Genomic DNA, 19,677 nt, shown 5'->3' on the forward strand with positions numbered 1-19,677 from the left:
AATGGTTCTATGCCCTATAACATGGTTAATCTTTGTGAATGTGCCATGTGCAGCTGAAAAGAAGGTGTATTCCTTTTTGTCCCTATTTATTTTTCTCCACATATCAATTAGATCTAATTTTTCTAGGACTTCATTCACCTCTCTTACCTCTTTCTTATTTATTTTTCGGTTTGATTTATCTAGATCTGAAAGAGGAATATTTAGATCTCCCACTAGTATGGTTTTACTATCTATTTCCTTCTTGAGCTCTTCCAGTTTCTCCTTTATGAATTTGGATGCTATGCCACTTGGTGCATATATATTGAGCAGTGTTATTTCCTCATTGTTTATACTGCCTTTAATCAGGATGTAATGACCTTCCCTGTCTTTTTTAATCATATCTATTTTTACTTTGGCTTTGTCAGAAATCATAATAGCCACTCCTGCCTTCTTTTTCTCATTTGATGCCCAAAAGATTTTGCTCAAGCCCTGAACCTTAAACTTGTGTATGTCCACCCATCTCATATGTGTTTCTTGTAGACAACATAGGATAGGATTTTGGTTTCTAATCCACTCTGCTATTTGCTTCCATTTTATGGGCTAGTTCATCCCATTCACATTCAGAGTTATAATCATCAGTTGTGCATTTGCTGACATTTTCGTTTCCTCCCCTATTCCTACCCCCTTTTTCCTTATACTTTTTTCCTTTTAAACCAGTGGTTTGCTATTAAGACCCTATCCCTTATCCCCTCCCTTGACTAACTTCCCTTTCTACCCCCTGCCCTATTTCCCTCCCCCCCTTTTTGTTTTTAATGGCCTTATGAATTCCCTCCTCCTTCTTCTCCCCTCCCTTTTTTTTGACCTCCCAACTCCCCTGCTCCCCTTAGTTTATCCCTTCTAACTTTCTCAGAAGGGTTAGATAAGAGTTTTATGTCCCAATGGATAGTATAGCTACTCTTCCCTCTCTGGGTTGATTACACTGAGAGTAAGGTTTGATTATTACCTCTTAATGCTCTCTTCCTCTCCTTCTTATAATAGTATTTGTCCCCTCTCCCTCCCATCCCCTCTAAGTGTGTAATAGAATATCCTATTTTTCTTATTCACTCAAGTTTCTCTTGGTGTCCCCTGCTATTCACCCCCTCTTTCCCATCCCCCATGTCATCTTAGATTATTTAGTGTTCCACCCTCACCCTGTGAATTATTCTTCTGATTACTATGATAGTGAATAGAGTTCACTACAGAGAATTATACATAACATTTCTTTACATAGGAATACAGATAATTAGATCTTACTGAGGCCCTTAAAAAGGCAAATTTAAAAATTATAAATTTTCTTTTTTTCCCCTCTGTTTCTTATTTACCTTTTCATGTTTCTCTCGATTTTTGTGGTTGGATATCAAACTTTCCATTTAGCCCTGGTCTTTTCTGTGCAAATACTTGGAATTCTTCAATTTTGTTGAATGCCCATACTTTCCCCTGGAAATATATAGTCAATTTTGATGGATAGTTGATCCGTGGTTGCAGGCCCAGCTCTCTTGCCTTTCTGAATATTGTATTCCAGGCCTTACGGTCTTTTAGCTTGGAGGCTGCCAGATCCTGTGTGATCCTGATTGGTGCTCCTTGATATTTGAATTGTCTCTTTCTGACTTCTTGTAAGATTTTTTCTTTTGCTTGAAAGCTCTTGAATTTGGCAATTATATTTCTGGTCGTTTTCTTATCTGGGTCGAATGTAGTGGGTGTTCTATGAATCCTTTCAATGTCTATATTGCCCTCTTGTTACAGGACTTCAGCGCAATTTTGCTGAATAATTTCTTTTAGTATGGAGTCCAGGTTTCTATTAATTTCTGTTTTTTCTGGAAGACCAATTATTCTCAAATTGTCTCTTCTAGACCGGTTTTCTTGGTCTGTCACTCTCTCATTGAGATATTTCATATTTCCTTCTATTTTTTCAGTCTTTTGACTTTGTTTTATTTTTTTCTTGTTGTCTTGAGAGATCATTAGCTTCTAATTGCTCAATTCTAGCCTTTAGGGACTGGTTTTCAGCTATGATCTTTTGGTTTTCTTTTTCAATCTGGTTCAATTTGCTTATCAGTTCATTTGATTTCTGAGCCTCACTTTCCAATTGCAAGATTCTACCTTTTAAACTGTTATTTTCTTGCCTGATCTCTTCCATCTTCCTCATAATCTCAGTTTTGAACTCTTCCATAGCTTGTGAGGAGTTTTCCTTATTTGAGGAGGGTCCGGATGCTTGTTTGTTCTCCTCCTCTGTTTGCTTGGTTGTCTGGATTTTCTCTGTGTAAAAGTTGTCGAGTGTTAAAGACTTCTTTTTCTTGTTGTTTATCTTTCTCTTCTGAACTTCCTGAGTCTGGGTAGCCATCATTAGCCCAGCAGCTTCTCAGCTTTATCCTCGCGCTCGGGGTCTATCCGTGGTCTTTTGGCTCCTGAGGTCTGAGTTCTGGTTTTTTCCAAGGTCAAGCCCCCTGGTGGACCCCCTTGCTTGATCCTCTGCTGGAGGTTCCTTTACAAGTCTCAGGGCGCTGCTTCCACAGTCGTATACCCGTCTGCACTTGTTCGCCACTCAGGGTTTCAGAGTTTTAGCTCTTGGCTGTGTCTGCCTCCCCCCACGCCTCAGCTGCTCCCGCGCTCAGAGTTCGCGTGTGTTCTTTGGCTTTTTGGGGTCCCAAATCTTGCTGCTCTCAGGAACAGGCCCTGGAGCTGCCAATGACTCGATGGGTGCCCCAAACTTGCTCTATTTCTTTTTAACTGGCTTCGGCGCTATAGGTGGTGTGTGTGGTAGGGGTGGGGGTGGGGTGGTTGCTCAGCCCGCGATTTAGTGAGAGCTGTTTCACCCCTTTATAGCATGGAAATGTCCCGATTCCATGTACCTTCCACGCTGCACCCTGTTGTGGGGTTCCTCCGTTCGTCTGGACTTGTTTTTATGTCCCCTTGAGGAATCTTGTGTGTTTTGGTCAGGAGAGGTTAAGAGCTGCTTTTTACTCTGCCGCCATCTTAACCCGGAACCTGAATACAATGTCTTTTAAGGACAGTGGACCAAGTCCTGGGACTCCTGGAGATCTCTCAGAGTTGTAACCATGGTAGATCTGCTTCTACCCATCCTCCCCTCACTTTCTCTAAGTCCCAGTGGCCAGATGCAATGATAACCCAGTTAGAATGAACAAATGGGCAACTGAGTTAGCCAGCTAAGATAAGGGGAGGAAACAATGATCTAAGAGTGAAGACTCCCATTGGCCATCCAGTTGGTGATATTCATGTTTGGACTGTCCCTGAAAGATTGGGCTGGGGGGCAGCCATTCAGTGGATAGAGATCCAGGCCTAGAGATGGGATGTCTTGGTTTTAAATCTGACTGCAGACACTTTTTGGCTGTGTGACCCTGGGCAAGTCACTTAATCCCAATTGCCTCACCCTTACTACTCTTTTGCCTTGGAACTGATACACAGTATTTATTCTAAGACAGAAGGTAAGGGTTTTTAAGAAAGAAATAGAAAGATTAGACTGAGCCAGGCAAGCTCAGGCCAGTCATTTGATGCATTTGTCGAAAACAGAATTCCAAGAAATAAGGCCTGTGCCCATGTGTGTCCCTGAGAATGCATGTGAGGGTGCACATATCTAGATCCATATGTGTGTACACCTAGACAACAGATGACCTGAACAATGTTTCATATATTTATTCATAAGCCAAGTTATCAATAAAAAATTAATACTAAAATGCCTTTACATAGAGTTTGCTGTTCATAAAACCTTTGTTTTGTTTTTTTGTATTTTTAGTGTTTACATTGAAAAAAAATTCCAACCATCATCATACTTTACACATTTACAATAATACCGGTTTTCACAACATTTAACCACGGTTAGAAAGGGAGGGGAATTCACGTTATTTATTCAAAAGAAAGAAAGTAAGAAAGAAAGACAACAGAAAACCCAACACAAAGAGAAAAAGAAACTTCAACAAGAGGGACAAAAAAAAAGGTCTTTTTTTTTTTCCCCTTTCACTCTCTCAGTTCTTCTGTACTTGGGGTTTTAAATAGTTTTAGATTCTAATTTCAGCCAACAACATTTTCCTCACTTTCTCTTGTCACTTAATCACTTTTTCTTCACGCAATATCCTTGTATATTTTCAGACTGAAAGTGGAACTTTCAATGGGGATGGGGAGGGTGGTGAAGGGATGAGTTAGTCTCTGACAGACTTGCATCAGTTTTCTCAGCTCAGAAGAAGGACCCTCGGTCCCTGGGCTTAGAGGAGGTTGCTGCCTTTGACTTTACCAACCAAAGAAGAAAACCACAGATAGCAAATATTGCACTCATGCCAAGAGGCAGAAGAAGACCGAGGAATTGGGGGATACCCCCAAATACATTTTTTAAAAGGTCCTTCCCAAAACTTTCTGCCATGTCCTCTGATCACATTGCTTGGAAACTTAAAGTCATAAGCATAGCCACAGAACAGGCTGCCTCTTGGGACACCAGAGATTCCTTGAAACCCATTGATTTCTATTCCTCATTCTTTTAAGGAAAGGAAGGCTAAGAGGTGAGGGATAAGGGTATAAATGGGGGTGGAGAGAGGGAGATCAGCAGTGGTTAGGCAGGAATGGATAAGATGGAAGACCTGAGTCCTGAAGTAGAAATCTCATTAATGTTATCTTTAGGTGTAAGTTCTAAAGTATCTGATTGTGACACCTACAAGTTTTAGATATTTTGGTACCCTAAGATTGTTGTAGGGTTAGTTGCTCTTGAAGAAGAAAACTGCTCAGGGAGAGAACCCGATGGTCCAAATAAGGGTGAGGGCAGGAAAGGATGCTCTAAAAGGTGGTTTACCAACCTGGGGCCCTCTGGTCCAGCCATTCAATAACTGCCCCTCTAGGAGGCATAGAAGCTCGGGGAGTTTGTATTATTGGTCTGCGGCTAGTAAAGTACATGTAATTTGCTCAAAAAGAAGTCATATTTTCAACTCAGGCCTGACTCAACTGGTCAACTAGAAAATAAAGAGGAAAATGGCCCAAATATTTTTGGATTAGATGATCCCCCCCAAATCTCTTTCAGTTTTGACATTCTATAATTTTTACTAAGAGATTATTGCTGTTCAGTTCTCAGACAGTTCTGGACAGCCTCAGTCTTTGGAGTAATTGTACTATGCTTTACATGAATACAAATTCTTACCTTGTCCTATTAATACTAGGGCATAGCACTCTGGGGCCCAAGGGATAAACTGATTTTTAAGTCAAGAGGAGAAAAAGTCAAGAGAGGGTATTAGGCATCATGTTGAATGAATCTTAGAGAGGGAACCGAAATACCACACAACAAAGCCACAACAATTTGAACTGTGTATAGAACAATGGTCTAATCTGGAAGGCTTACATTCCTTCTTTGGCAAATTTTCTCAGTGGTCTTGGCTGGCCTACACAAGGAAGGCTCTAGAAGACCAGCTGCCTTCATGATGCAACCAGTCATCTCATGGCCAGTGGTCATTTAGCCTCCAGCATCTACTTCCATCTCCATTTCCACCCAACCAGCAAAAGGGAACCAAAAAAGCCACCACAGAAAAACAACAAAACAAAACAAAAAACCAGGGAATCAAAGAAGGCAATCGATACCCAGAGGCCATGTACCAAGGGGAAAAGGCTGGGAAGGGAAGGATGGGACTTGATTTCCTCCTGAAAAGAATGTGCTCCAGAGAGCTGTTTGATTGTCCTCCACATGGGCCCCATCTAGGTCAGAGGTGGACAGTATTCATCACACTTGCCCAGGGGTGTCACAGAGATGGCTCCCGGGCCACAGAAAGGCCAGGAAGTCGGAGAGGGCAGCAGACAGGGTGGGGAGGTGGGAAGGAAGTGGCAAGGTGATGGGGAGGGCATTTTCTCTGCTTTGGTTTGCTCTTTATCGTCTGATGTTTTCATAGAAAGTCATTCAGTCTGACTTGAGATGTGAGGTGGGGAGAGAGAAGCAGCCATGTGGTTCTGTGGCCATGCTGCCCACCAAGAAAGCCACAGAGGTCCTATGGCATGACTCTGGGGCAACAGACAGGGCTGTGTATATGAGGGATCGGGTTGGAGGAGGAGTTTTTTTCCTTCTTCCTCTTATTCTGCACATTGGAAAAAGCAAATCTATACCAGCTTCCTAACGCTGAGGTGGCTCATACAGGGGACTGAGGATGAAAGGAAGGAACCTGAAAAGGGGGGGATCTGCCCTATTCCTCCTAAACTGAGGAAGGGCTGTCACAAGAGAGCTAGAAAGAAGGAAAAGGTAGATCTATCTCTGCCTGAGTTTCCGAGAACTGAGGTATAATTTTTATACATCATCACTGTTTATTTGCAGGGTTTTTGATTTGAAAAATAAAATTGAGGCGCTCGGTTGAAGAGGGGATTGCAGTCCTGCCTATGCCAGTGTAGGGCTGTTTTTGGTGTTCCTTGTATGGGTATTGACAAGTAAGTTGTCAGGAGAGGGAGAAGCCTGAGCCTCTATTGGGGCCAGCAGGTGCCTAGACTCTCCTGGGCTATGGGGACCATGAAGTGGGGACGATGGGGCATGGAATCAACCATGGCAAGCTGAACTAAGAAAGAACTTGCAATAGATAGAATGAATAAAATGAAAAGATGACCTTTTCTTACTTTTTCTTGCTTTTTACCTCATTTTATTTTTCCCATTTTTAGATTTTTTTTTTTTAAATAGAGGTAAGATAAATATGGCTGTTGTCCCCTATCCCCAACTCCTGGCCCCCAAGGGATGAGGGACACAGTTGATGCTGATTTTTAGAGTAATCTAGAATCTTTTCTTATGATGGCATCCTCAGGCCATCCTTCCCAACCCCCCCATTGGGTGCTTGCGTGCGTGCGTGTGTGCATGATTGTGTGTGTGTGTGTGTGTGTGTGTGTGTGTGTGTGTGTGTGTGNCGTGTGTGCATGTGTGTGTGTGTGTGTGTGTGTGTGTGTGTGTGTGTGTGTGTGATTTAAAGGATGTATAAAAGGAAAGAGACCTTGGTGTGATTTCTATCTTTAAACAGTTCCACAAGAAGGTTAGTGAATTAAAGTGGGATATCTCTCATTAAGAACACTTCACTGGAGTGACCACAGTTGCTCTCCTGGCCCTTAACACCCCGTACCCACCCACCCAAATGCTGCCTCTATATTTACAGATTAACCCAGTCCTGGAGCTCAGCCAGGCTGAGAAAAAACAGTGCATTTTCAAAGAAAATTCCCAAACCGAAATCCCTCCCAACATACACACATGCGCGCACGCATACATACATACATACATACACATACACACACACACTCACAAAAACCTTTTTTTTCCTATTTGTTTTTTTTTCCATAAAACTTCCCCAAAGAAATACAATATTTACATAGAGAAATAAATAGACAATACACCTGATTTCTGCTTTCCCTGGTGGGAGACAGTCAGAGGTACTAGGGAAAATATGGCTTGAATTCTAATCTCTTGTGAACTGCCAATGCTGGGGAAAAAAAAAAAAAAACAGAAGTGGAAATCCACGGGTCTATGTGTGTAATCAACTGAGGGGAATGTGGCCCTCTGTCCAGGTCCCAGGAAAGAGACCTTGGGGGCCTAGCAGGATCAGAGTCAGATAGGAAATTGGATTCTGAAGCCAGAGAGCTTTCTCTTTCCAGGGAAAATAATTAATAATAATAATAATAACAATAATAATAATTTAAAAAGCCTGAATCTTGCTGTGATGGGTTTTGCATATTTACTCAGACTCTCCATCTTGGAGTGCCATGTGGGGCCTGCCTTAAAGCTGTGTCGTTAGGCAGGGAGGGTCCTGATTGGGGCTTGGATAAAAGACCCCCTGACAGTGCCGGTTGGTCGTCACAACCTGGCTCTTCTTCTCCGTGATCCACACTCCTCCTCATCCCTGGGGAGGAAACTGCTCGGAGGGAGCAGAGGCCATCTGAGTGGGGGGGGGGGGAGGGGAGGCTGGGGGGGCTCAGGGTAGAGGAGGATGAAACAAAGTTTTCAAGTTTCCGATGATTAGGGAAGTCACTGCCCTGGGGTGGGGTTTGGGGAGAGCTGTTCAGTGCACCCCCTCATGCAATGCAGGGGCAAGTTCCAGTGGCACTGCCCAGATCAGCACAGGATGGGTACACCATCAGCTGTCACTAGGCGTCCAGTGGTGGGGTCATAGGTCCCTGCCAGGTAGTAGAGGTCTTGTCGGTCTTGGTATTTCTTACTCCGTGTCATCTGCTCATATTGTTCTCTCCCCACAACCTGGCACTTGTGTGAGATGGTCTGAACGTCATTTTCATCCTCGTGGCATGACTGGTACAGGGCATTCTGTGAGGAGGAAGGGTGGAAAGAGGGGGTTCAGTCAGCAGCTTTGTCCCTGGGGGTGCCACTATGACCAAGTACCAACATTCATTCCCTTCTTGGATGAGCTGCTTCCCCTCCCTGGGAAAAGTGTCTGTCCTTCTCTGCAAAATAAGGGGATAGAACAGAGGATTTCTAAGGTTCTTGGTTCTTTCTAGCTTATCCCTGCCCAGAGAAAGGATGCAAGGAAGGTCATTGTTCCCACTGTTCGTGGCACCTCTCCTCAACTGGTACCCATCCAGCACCACAGTGATCCTGAAGGAGAGATGAAATATGAATTGAATCATTGTGAACCAAGGTATGCTGGCTTGTAATACAAATGGAGTCCATTCCTAAGCTTGAGGTAGGATTCTGGAAGCTGGAAGACAACATAATCCTCAACAGAGGACAAAAGAATTGTGTGGGAGTATAGAACAGACCATGGCAGGCAAAGTATGCCCAGCCTGGGGAGAAGGACAAGATAATTCTCATGCTTTAAAGCATCAGACCAGCACCCGCAGCCTTGGAAATGGTGATTCGTGAGCCCATGGGACGCCATCTTCTCCTGGTGAGCTCCCAGACCCACCCACCAGGCTCACCTTTCCATCACTCTGCCGTTTGCCCAACTTGGTCTCTTCTGGGTGGTAGAACCATTTCACCTTCACCACCATGTTGCTGCCCCAGGACTCCCACATGCTCTCAATGCGACCGATATAGGGGAGGTTGGGCCGGCCAGCCGACAAGAAGACAGCACAGTCCCCGATGCGGAGAGTCTCCTTTCCCCGAACGATTGCCTTGTAGAACAGCTTCCTGGCCTTCCCTTTCATTCCCCGCCTCTGCACAGAGACCAAAGAAGGGTTTTGAGGGACGAGAGTACTCTGGAGGGAAGTGAGGTGCTAGGAATTACAGAATTGGGAAGGTGTGAGATGTGTGTGTGTGTGGGCAGATAATGCCATGAAGGAAATGAAATAAAACATAGAATGTGAATGTAGCTAGTGAGGAAACGAAGAAGATAGATAGTTTGCAAAAACTAGAGCTGCTGAAAAGACTAGGGGAGAAAAAGATGAGTGGGTGAGAAGAAGAGAGAAGAGAGGGAAGTATGAGGGGAGGAGACCAAGAGGGAGAAAAAGAGAAATAGAGAGAGAAAAAAGAAGAGAGGCAGAAAAGACAGAGAGAAGGGAAACAGACAGAAATGGAGAACATTATTACAGGTATCCTTTCCACATTGTGGAGGATAGGGATGTGGGGACCCCTGGAAAATTTGAATAAATGTTTGTCCCCTCTTTCGTGCCAGAGAAGTCTGAATTTTTCCCTTTTTTTCCCTTTCCCTTTGGGATGTTTACAATACCTTATTGTAAAATTTGGGTTAAGTATTTGATCATAGGCTATATATAGGTCAATGTTAGCATTTCCAGGCTTTGAATGTCATCCTCTGGCTTTCACATTTTTTCCACAAATTTTAACTTTTTACTCATTTTAACTTTAAAAAAGAATTGTTATTAAAAAGAAAATATGTTGATATTATACAATACTATATATATAATTTTTTTCCTTTTTTTTAATGCATTTCTGAGTTTCTAAACTTTTTTCTAAACTGTGTTGTTTCTGCTGGCTTTTGTATGTCATCTGCAGCTTCCATAAAACTCCCCCTAAATTCCCATTTAAGTTCTTATGTGATAAATCGAAAACATAATAGGGAAAGTCACAATGTGGAAGGGATACTTATAGTTATAAATCTCTGAAGCTTTGCACTATTCTTTCTCTACCAAAAAGGTTCATAGGTTCATGGAATTTTAGCTAAGAAATCCCATGCCAAGTTTCCCTCCTATGGACCCTTTGAGAGAGAAGACTCAGAGATTCCCTGCCTTCCAGGGTCCAGTAACCCTGCCTCCCTACCTGAGTAGGATTCCCAGACCACTTCCACAATTGCTGGGCTGGCAGGAAGGCTGAGATCTTTGGCCGATTTTCCACAGAGGGCAGTCGCTGCCTCCGGGAAAACTCTTTGGCTTTGGAGAAGCTCAGGGCCTCCTTCCGCTTCATCTTGGTCTTGCCACTGGCCGCAGTGGCTTTGGCAAGGAAGCAGCGCTGGGGGTGAGGGTGGGGGCTGCCCCCCTTTGAGCGCAGGGCCTCAGGCTGCGCCAGAAGGGCGGGTACAGGGTGGGTGAGACAAGTCTGGAGCAGCAAAGTTGAGTCCTCATCATCCGAGCTATAGGATGAGTCCTCATTGTCTGAGGAGCAGAGGCTGGACGTGGAAATGGAGCCTGAGGATGAAGATGTAGAGGAACCGGACGAGGAGGAAGAGACAGAGAGGCGGGTGAGAAACCGAGAGGGGACATTGCCTGCCAGACCATCCTCATCCTCATCAGAGTAGGAGCTGTGGCAGTCGCTGTCGCAGTGCAGTGAACAGTCAGCTTGGCCTGCATATTTACGCAGTGCCAGCCCCATGTGCAATGGGTGGACGGGAGCCCGCCCTTTTTTTTCCTTGCCCACAAGAGCTGGATGGACGTAGCCAGGGGTAGGCAAGGGCCTCCCAAGCTTGGGTCCGTCGTCTTTGTCACCCATGAGCAGGGCCTTACAGTTCTTATTCTTGGGTGAGGTCACCCCTTCGTGATCCAGCTTGACCAGGAACTCTCCACCAACTTTCCGTCGCCCACTCTTCTCAGCCTCCAGCCGTTCTGCCTTCTTTGCCCGTAGCAGCTTGTGGGCACCCTCAGGCAGGGCCAGCCCTGCCCCACTTGTGAATGGGGCATAAGAGTTGGCTATGCTGCTGAAGGAGTCTGCCCCAAAGCCATTGCCAAAGACCGGGGTGGCCATGCTGTGCACAGGGAACAAGGCCTCTCGGGCTCTCAGCTTCTTGGCACTGCCATTGAGCTGGAAAAGGTTCTGGAGGACACCTGTGCTCTTGCTGCCGCCTCCTCCTCCCACTGCTGCCACCGCCGTCCCCTTCTTCTTAGTCTGGGCCACCGAAGACCAGCTCAGCATCGGGTTGCCCCGGCGGCCCAGGAAGTGCTCTGCTGCTACCACTGGCGTCTTGGCCCCTGGCGTTAAGATGTCAGCTTTGCCTGTGGGAGGAAGACGTGGTGAGATCACAGAGGTCAGATTGCTCTTTCCTTGCTCCAACACAAGGGATTTGACTTATCATAAAATAAATATTTTTATTTATTTTAAATAAATTTTAAATAAAAAAATAAAATAAGGTATAATGGAGAAGGCAATTTCAATTTGTGCATTAATTGGGGTAAAAAAAGTTTTAAGTATTTTCTGTGGGTCCTCCAATATCTTATGCTACCATCTGTGGTCTGTCCTTCCTACCTGCTGGGTCCCAGCTATATCAGTGATCTCTGTACCCTATAGATTAATAAGTGCTTACCCCTATCTCAAAGCCACCTCCCCTTCTTCCATTAGCTCAGGCTTTATCTGTTCCTACAGGAAACACAATTTGAGGTCACTCTTCTCTCTTAGTCCCCACCTTCCTGAGCACCCCCTTTCTTTACCTGCTTTTTCTTTGCTAACAGCCTTCTTCTCCAAGTTCTTTGAGGGTTCAGGGATATCCCGTCCCTCAGGAGACAGATTGGGTGCTGTTTCTCTGGGTGGGGGTGCATCGCTGGAAGATCTCTTGTTTCTGCGACAACTGCTGGACACGAGCAGGGCTGGGGAGGGTTCTGTGCCTGAAATTTAGAATCAGCAATCTCTTCATCCCAATAGATCTTTTGGTTCACCCTACCCCTTCTCCATTCTTCACCGGGAACAATAGTTCCATGACTGCATGAGGGGAGGTTGGGAAGACTGGAGGCAGGTCAGGAAGGACTCTTTACTCATTCCTGTCCTCTCAGGATGGTGTGACAACCAGGGTTCCTTGCTATAGCAAGAAGGAACCTAGTTCCTTTTCATGCTAGGGTTTCAGAAGGCATTCATCCTTGCACTGAAAAGCATTCCAAACTGAGATGGGAGTCAAGTAAACCTGTCCTAAGGAGGCTGGGGGACCAAGGTAGATGCTAGGGTAGAAGGGATCTCAGGTGAGGGGTGCCTTCTCCTATGATAACTGACCGATACGAACCTCCCTCTGCCTTATGGGATGCAAGGGTACTTTCTAGCTCCCAAGTGGACTTACACTGGATCTTGAAGTCTGGAGGTAATAATCGAATATTGGATACGGAAATGTGGCCCGTGTCACCATCATCAAACTCAACTACCACTGAATCTAGGTCTTCTTCTTCATCACTGGAGGCACCTGCAGGTGGTGGAGGTCAGAAGGTTAGCCCTGGTGTGGGGGCAGAGGCAGTAAAGTGTAGGCATGATGCCAAAGGGCAGGAGCCAGAAGCCCTCCCACTGCCCTATCCTCATCCTTCCTTGAGTGTGTCCATGTGGAGAGCCACTAGTTCTTTAAGCACCTGTGGATGTTAAATACTAGATGGAGAAGCAAATGAGAAAGGGAGTAGATGCTGAGCTGGGGTGTGTCTGGGGGCCCTAGAGGTGAGACAGAGTAAGGCTGGGGGCTGCCCTGTGCAATTAGACAGGGATTGATGAAGGGCGAGGGCTCCCAGAGGGGGCAATGACAAATGACTCTGGGAAAATTCTGCTCCCAGATCACATTCGACCTTGGAGTTCCCCACCCCCAGACCTAGGTAACTGATGGCTTTCATCTCTTCTCACTCCTAACAGCCACTCTGCTCTCACTGCAATATTATTGCCATTCATCATGCCCCTTTCCCTGCCAGATGCATAGACCCACCAGAGTACCACACACACACAGAGAATTCAGGTCTTCCACCCATCCCTGCACAGGCTCATAGGCTACCATCCACAAGGCTGAGGTCAAACAGACCCAGCTGAGGATGCACTTCCCCCTCCAAAGGGCTGCCTTCTACCCCTCCCGTGAGGCTAGTTTTTGTCAATCTGTCCTTTCCCCATGCCACCCCCCATTCCCACATTCCCAAGTCCAGCAGGAATGGGTCACCCTAATGGAGAGCTAATTCACATTTAAATGTTTTCTCAATGGCAGCAGAATCAGGGCTCACTGGGTGATAATTACTCTTTTTGCTTAGCTCAGCAACAGCAGCAACAGTGGCAGGAGCCCTTCCCTTCTCCCTTGGCCCGACTCCCAGTCCCTCCTATGACTGCTCCTCATCACTCCACCTTTTTTATGGTGACATTCAGAGCAAATTCTATTATCCTGCTCCTGTATAAGCAGGAATATGTCACTGCCAGCCGAGAAACTCCTTAGCCCTCTCTCCTCTTCTCAGGGCCAGAGTTAAACCGGCGTCTCAGCTCAGAAAGGCGCTGGAGATCCCATAGGTATAAAGGCAGGGGGGTGCAGTTAGGAGCTGTGGTTACAGCGGGGGACTGTTCCAAGGCTGCTACATGGGAGGGAGAAGAGGGAAATGTTCAAGGGACACTAGAAGAGGGGTGATAATGGGGAGATGGTGTTGAAGGCTGACATAACTGACAGGAGAGCATGGGAACCTGACAAGATGGGATGGTGAGGAAAGATACAAAGATACCTCTTGGGAGGCAGTGCCAAAGAGCAGAAGGGACACTGAGAATTTGGGTTCTGATTCTGACTTGGTAACAGCTAGGGAAAGTTTCCTCCTTCCCCAAACCTCAGTTTCCTCATAGTTTTGTAAAATGAGGGAAGTGGATGAGATTATCCTTAAGGCTCCTCTCAGCTTTAAAATTCTGTGACCAGGGACTTCCGGTTAAGATGATGGCAGAGTAAGGAGCAGCTGCTCTCCTAACCGAAGCATACAGGACACCTCAAGGGGACATAAAAATGAATCCAGACGAAGGGACCCCACAACAGGGTGTAGCATTGAAGGTACGTGGAATTGGGGCATTTCCACGCTATAAAGGGGTGAAATAGCTCTCTCTAAAATGCAAAAGGAAGAAGCCCCTCTCCCACACCCCCACCACGTACAACGCCAAGGCCAGCCCAAAAGAGTTAAAGCAGGTTTGGGGCACCCATTAAGTCACTGGCAGCTCCAGGGCTTGTTCCTGAGAGCGGCAAGACTTAGGACCCCAAGAGGCTAAAGAACGCACACAGACTTTCCTGAGCGCCTGCGTGGGTGAAGGCATTGCCCTAGGCTCAGACAAGCGCAGGCTTGAACCTCGAGTGGGGACCCTATGCAGACGGGAGTGTGGCTGTGGAAGCAGCGTCCTGAGACTGTTGAAGGAGCCTCAGGCAGAGGGGCAGACCAGGGACAACCAGGAGGCTCAACCCTGAGAACAATGAGACCTGGGACCTCGGGAGCCTAGAGAGCTCAGACAGACCCCGAGTATGAGGATAAAGCACAGAAGGCGCAGGTCTAACAATGGCAAGCCAAAATCTGAAACCCCAGAAGAGAAAGATTATCAAGAAGAACTCTGTAACACTCTACAACTTTTATACAGAGAAAATCCAGACAACAGAGGAGAACAAAGAAGAAATCATATCCAAACCTTCCCAAAATAATGAAAACTGGTAACAAGCTATTGAAGAGTTCAAATCTGAGATGATGAGAAAGATGGAAGAGATCTAGTAAGAAAATAACAGTTTAAAAGGCAGAATTTCACAATTGGAAAGTGAGGCAAGTCAACTGAAGACCAGAAATGACCAGATTGAAAAGGAAAACCAGTCCCTAAAGGATAGAATTGAGCAATTAGAAGCCAATGATCTCTCAAGACAGCAAGAACAAATAAAACAAAGTCGAAAGATTGATAAAATAGAAGGAAACATGAAATATCTCAATAAGAAAGTGACAGACCAAGAAAACCGGTCTAGAAGAGACAATTTGAGAATCATTGGTCTTCCAGAAAAACCAGAAATTAATAGAAACCTGGACTCCATACTAAAAGAAATTATTCAGCAAAATTGCGCTGAAGTCCTGTAACAAGAGGGCAATATAGACATTGAAAGGATTCATAGAACACCCACTACATTCGACCCAGATAAGAAAACGACCAGAAATATAATTGCCAAATTCAAGAGCTTCCAAGTAAAAGAAAAAATCTTACAAGAAGCCAGAAAGAGACAATTCAAATATCAAGGAGCACCAATCAGGATCACACAGGATCTGGCAGCCTCCACACTAAAAGACTGCAAGGCTTGGAATATGATATTCAGAAAGGCAAGAGAGCTGGGCCTTGAACCATGGATCAACTACGCATCAAAACTGACTATATACTTCCAGGGGAAAGTATGGGCATTCAACAAAATTGAAGATTTCCAAGTACTTGCACAGAAAAGACCAGGACTAAATGGAAAGTTTGATATCCAACCACAAAAATCAAGAGAAACATGAAAAGGTAAATAAGAAACAGAGGGGAAAGAAAGAAAACTCATAATTTTTTAAATTTGACTCTTTAAGGGCTTCAATAAGATCTAATTATCTGTATTCCTATGTGGAGAAATGCTATGTATAATTCTCTGTAGTGAACTCTATTCACTATTATAGTATTCACTATTATAGTAATCAGAAGAATAATTCATAGGGAGAGGTTGGAATACCAAATGGTCTAAGATGACATGGGGGGGTGGGAAAGAGGGGTGTGAATAGTAGGGGACACCAAGAGAAACTTGAGTGAATAAGAAAAATAGGATATTCTATTACACACAAAGAGAACATGGGAAGGGGAGGGGACAAATACTATTATAAGAAGGAGAGGAAGAGAGCATTAAGAGGTAATATTTAAACCTTACTTTCAGTGTAATCAACCCGGAGAGGGAAGAGTAGCTATATTATCCATTGGGATATAAGACTCTATCTAACCCTACTGAGAAAGTCAGAAGGGAGCAGGGGAGTGGGGAGGTCGAAAAAGGGAGGGGAGAAGAAGAGGAGGGAATTCATTAGGCCTTTAAAAATAAAAATAGGGGAATAACAAGGGATGGGGTAGAAAGGGAAGTTAATCAAGGGAGGGGATAAGGGATACTGGCTCAAAGCAAACCACTGGTTTAAAAGGAAATTGTGTAAGAAGAAGGGGTGGGTCTAGGGGAGGATACAAAAATGTCAGTGAATGAACAACTGATAATTGTAACTCTGAATGTGAATGGGATGAAATTGCTCATAAAACGGAAGCAAATAGCAGAGTGGATTAGAAACCAAAATCCTACCATATCTTGTCTACAAGAAACACATATGAGACGGGTGGACATACACAAGTTTAAGGTTCAGGGCTTGAGCAAAATCTTTTGGGCATCAAATGAGAAAAAGAAGGCAGGAGTGGCTATTATGATTTCTGACAAAGCCAAAGTAAAAATAGATATGATTAAAAAAGACAGGGAAGGTCATTACATCCTTATTAAAGGCAGTATAAACAATGAGGAAATAACACTGCTCAATATGTATGCACCAAGTGGTATAGCATCCAAATTCATAAAGGAGAAACTGGCAGAGCTCAAGAAGGAAATAGATAGTAAAAACATAATAGTGGGAGATCTAAATATTCCTCTTTCAGGTCTAGATAAATCAAACAAAAAAATAAATAAGAAAGAGGTAAGAGAGGTGAATGAAGTCCTAGAAAAATTAGACTTAATTGATATGTGGAGAAAAATAAATAGGGACAAAAAGGAATACACCTTCTTTTCAGCTGCACATGGTACATTCACAAAGATTGACCATGTAATAGGGCATAGAAACATTGCAAACAAATGCAAAAGAGCAGATATAATAAATGTAACATTCTCAGAACATAATGCAATAAAAATAATAATTAGTAAGGGTACCTGGACAGGCAAATCAAAAACCAACTGGAAATTAAACAATATGATTCTCCAAAACCAATTAGTCAAAGAAGAAATCATAGAAACAATCAACAGTTTCATTGAAGAGAACGACAATGATGAGACAACCTACCAAACTTTGTGGGATGCAGCCAAGGCAGAACTCGGGGAAATTTATATCCTTGAATGCATATATTAACAAATTAAGAAGGGCAGAGATTAATGAATTCGGCATGCAACTCAAAAAATTAGAAAGCAAGCAAATTAAAAATCCCCAGATGAAAACTAAATTAGAAATACTAAAAATCAAGGGAGAAATTAATAAAATTGAAAGTAAAAGAACTATTGAATTAGTAAATAAGACTAGAAGCTGGTATTTTGAAAAAACAGATAAAACAGACAAAGTACTGGTCAATCTAATAAAAAAAAAAAGGAAAGAAGAAAACCAAATTGACAGTATCAAAGATGAAAAGGGAGACCTCACCTCTAATGAAGGGGAAATTAAGGCAATCATTAAAAACTATTTTGCCCAACTATATGGCAATAAAGGGGCAGCTGGGTGGCTCAGTGGATTAAGAGCCAGGCCTAGAGACTGGAGGTCCTAGGTTCAAGTCCGGCCTCGGACACTTCCAGCTCTGTGACCTTGGGCAAGTCACTTGACCCCTATCGCCCACCCTTACCACTCCTGGGCTAAGGACGGTCCCTAGCTCGGATGAAAAAGGAGGAGGGTTGGGCGTGGGGCTAGCAACCCCACCCTGTAAAAACTACACATGTTAAAGAAACTGCAACCTAAAGTAGGGGCAGCTGGGCTAGCTCAGTGGATTGAGAGCCAGGCCTAGAGACGAAAGGTCCTAGGTTCAAATCCGGGCTCAGACACTTCCCAGCTGGGTGACCTTGAGCGACCCATTGCCTACTGGTTGTGGCCCTATGCTCCTAGAATGGAGTCCCAGGATAAAAAAAAAAAATATGGCAATAAATATAACAATTTAGGAGTTATGGATGAATATTTACAAAAATATAAATTGCCTAGATTAACAGCAGAAGAAATAGAATACCTAAATAATCCCATATCAGAAAAAGAAATTGAACAAGCCATCAAAGAACTCCCCCCCAAAAAAAACCCCAAGGGCCTGATGGATTCACAAGTGAATTCTATCAGACATTCAAAGAGCAACTAATCCCAATACTATACAAATTATTTGATATGATAAGCAAAGAAGGAGTCCTACCAAATTCCTTTTATGACACAAATATGGTACTGATTCCAAAGCCAGGGAGATCAAAAACAGAGAAAGAAAACTACAGACCAATTTCCCTAATGAACATAGATGCAAAAATCTTAAATAGAATACTAGCAAAGAGACTCCAGCATGTAATTAAGAACATCATCCACCATGATGAGGTGGGATTTATACCAGGAATGCAAGGATGGTTCAACATTAGGAAAACCATCCACATAATTGACCATATCAATAGTCTATCAAACAAAAATCACATGATTATCTCAATAGATGCTGAAAAAGCCTTTGACAAAATACAGCATCCATTCCTATTGAAAACACTGAAAAGTATAGGAATAGAAGGACCTTTCCTAAAAATAATAAACAGTATATACCTAAAACCATCAACAAACATCATATGCAATGGGGATAAATTAGAAGCCTTCCCAATAAGATCAGGAGTGAAACAAGGATGCCTACTATCACCTCTACTATTCAACATAGTACTAGAAACACTAGCAGTAGCAATTAGAGAAGAAAAAGAAATTGAAGGTATCAAAATAGGCAATGAGGAGACTAAGCTATTACTCTTTGCAGATGATATGATAGTCTACTTAAAAAATCCTAGAGAATCAACTAAGAAGCTTGTAGAAATAATCAACAACTTTAGCAAAGTTGCAGGATACAAAATAAATGCACATAAATCATCAGCATTTCTATACATTTCCAACACATTAGAGCAGCAAGAGGTAGAAAGAGAAACACCATTTAAAATCACCCTCGATAATATAAAATACTTAGGAATCTATCTACCAAAACAAACACAGCAATTATATGAAAATAACTACAAAACACTTTCCAAACAAATAAAACTGGATCTAAACAACTGGAAAGCCATTGGTTGCAAATGGGTAGGACAAGCTAACATAATAAAAATGAACATTCTACCCAAATTAATTTACCTATTTAGTGCCATACCTATCAAACTACCAAAAAACTTCTTTACTGAATTAGAAAAAACTATAACAAATTTCATTTGGAATAACAAAAGATCAAGAATATCAAGGGAAATAAGGAAAAAAAAAATGTGAAGGAAGGGGGCCTAGCAGTACCAGATAATAAACTATAATATAAAGCAGCAGTCATCAAAACAATATGGTATTGGCTAAGAGACAGAGAGGAGGATCAGTGGAATAGACTTGGAGTTAATGACATCAGCAAGACAGTGTTTGATAAACCCAAAGAGCCCAACTTTTGGGACATGAATCCACTATTTGACAAAAACTGCTGGGAAATTTGGAAAACAATATGGGAGAGATTAGGTCTAGATCAACATCTCACACCCTACACCAAGATAAATTCAGAATGGGTGAATGACTTGAATATAAAGAGGGAAACTATAAAGAAGTTAAGTGAACACAGAATAATATACTTGTCAGATCTTTGGGAAAGGAAAGAATTTAAAACCA

The 19,677-nt window shown here is 43.4% G+C and overlaps 1 protein-coding gene across 1 annotated transcript in view; it reads right to left on the reverse strand.

The window, feature by feature from the left end:
• Positions 1-7,920: 7,920 nt before the first annotated feature.
• The window catches only part of BAHCC1 (BAH domain and coiled-coil containing 1), a 164,046-nt gene continuing 152,289 nt past the window's right edge, over positions 7,921-19,677 (reverse strand). Inside the window, exons 24-28 of the mRNA XM_044673368.1 lie at positions 12,405-12,524; positions 11,788-11,961; positions 10,190-11,355; positions 8,893-9,129; positions 7,921-8,281 (exon numbers count right to left, since the gene is read on the reverse strand). Coding sequence (XP_044529303.1) covers positions 8,075-8,281; positions 8,893-9,129; positions 10,190-11,355; positions 11,788-11,961; positions 12,405-12,524 — 1,904 coding nt within the window. The 3' untranslated portion in view covers positions 7,921-8,074. The remainder of the gene's footprint in view (positions 8,282-8,892; positions 9,130-10,189; positions 11,356-11,787; positions 11,962-12,404; positions 12,525-19,677) is intronic.

The sequence above is a fragment of the Gracilinanus agilis genome, chromosome 4, assembly GCF_016433145.1.
Source record: "Gracilinanus agilis isolate LMUSP501 chromosome 4, AgileGrace, whole genome shotgun sequence".
In the NCBI taxonomy this organism is placed as follows: domain Eukaryota; kingdom Metazoa; phylum Chordata; class Mammalia; order Didelphimorphia; family Didelphidae; genus Gracilinanus; species Gracilinanus agilis.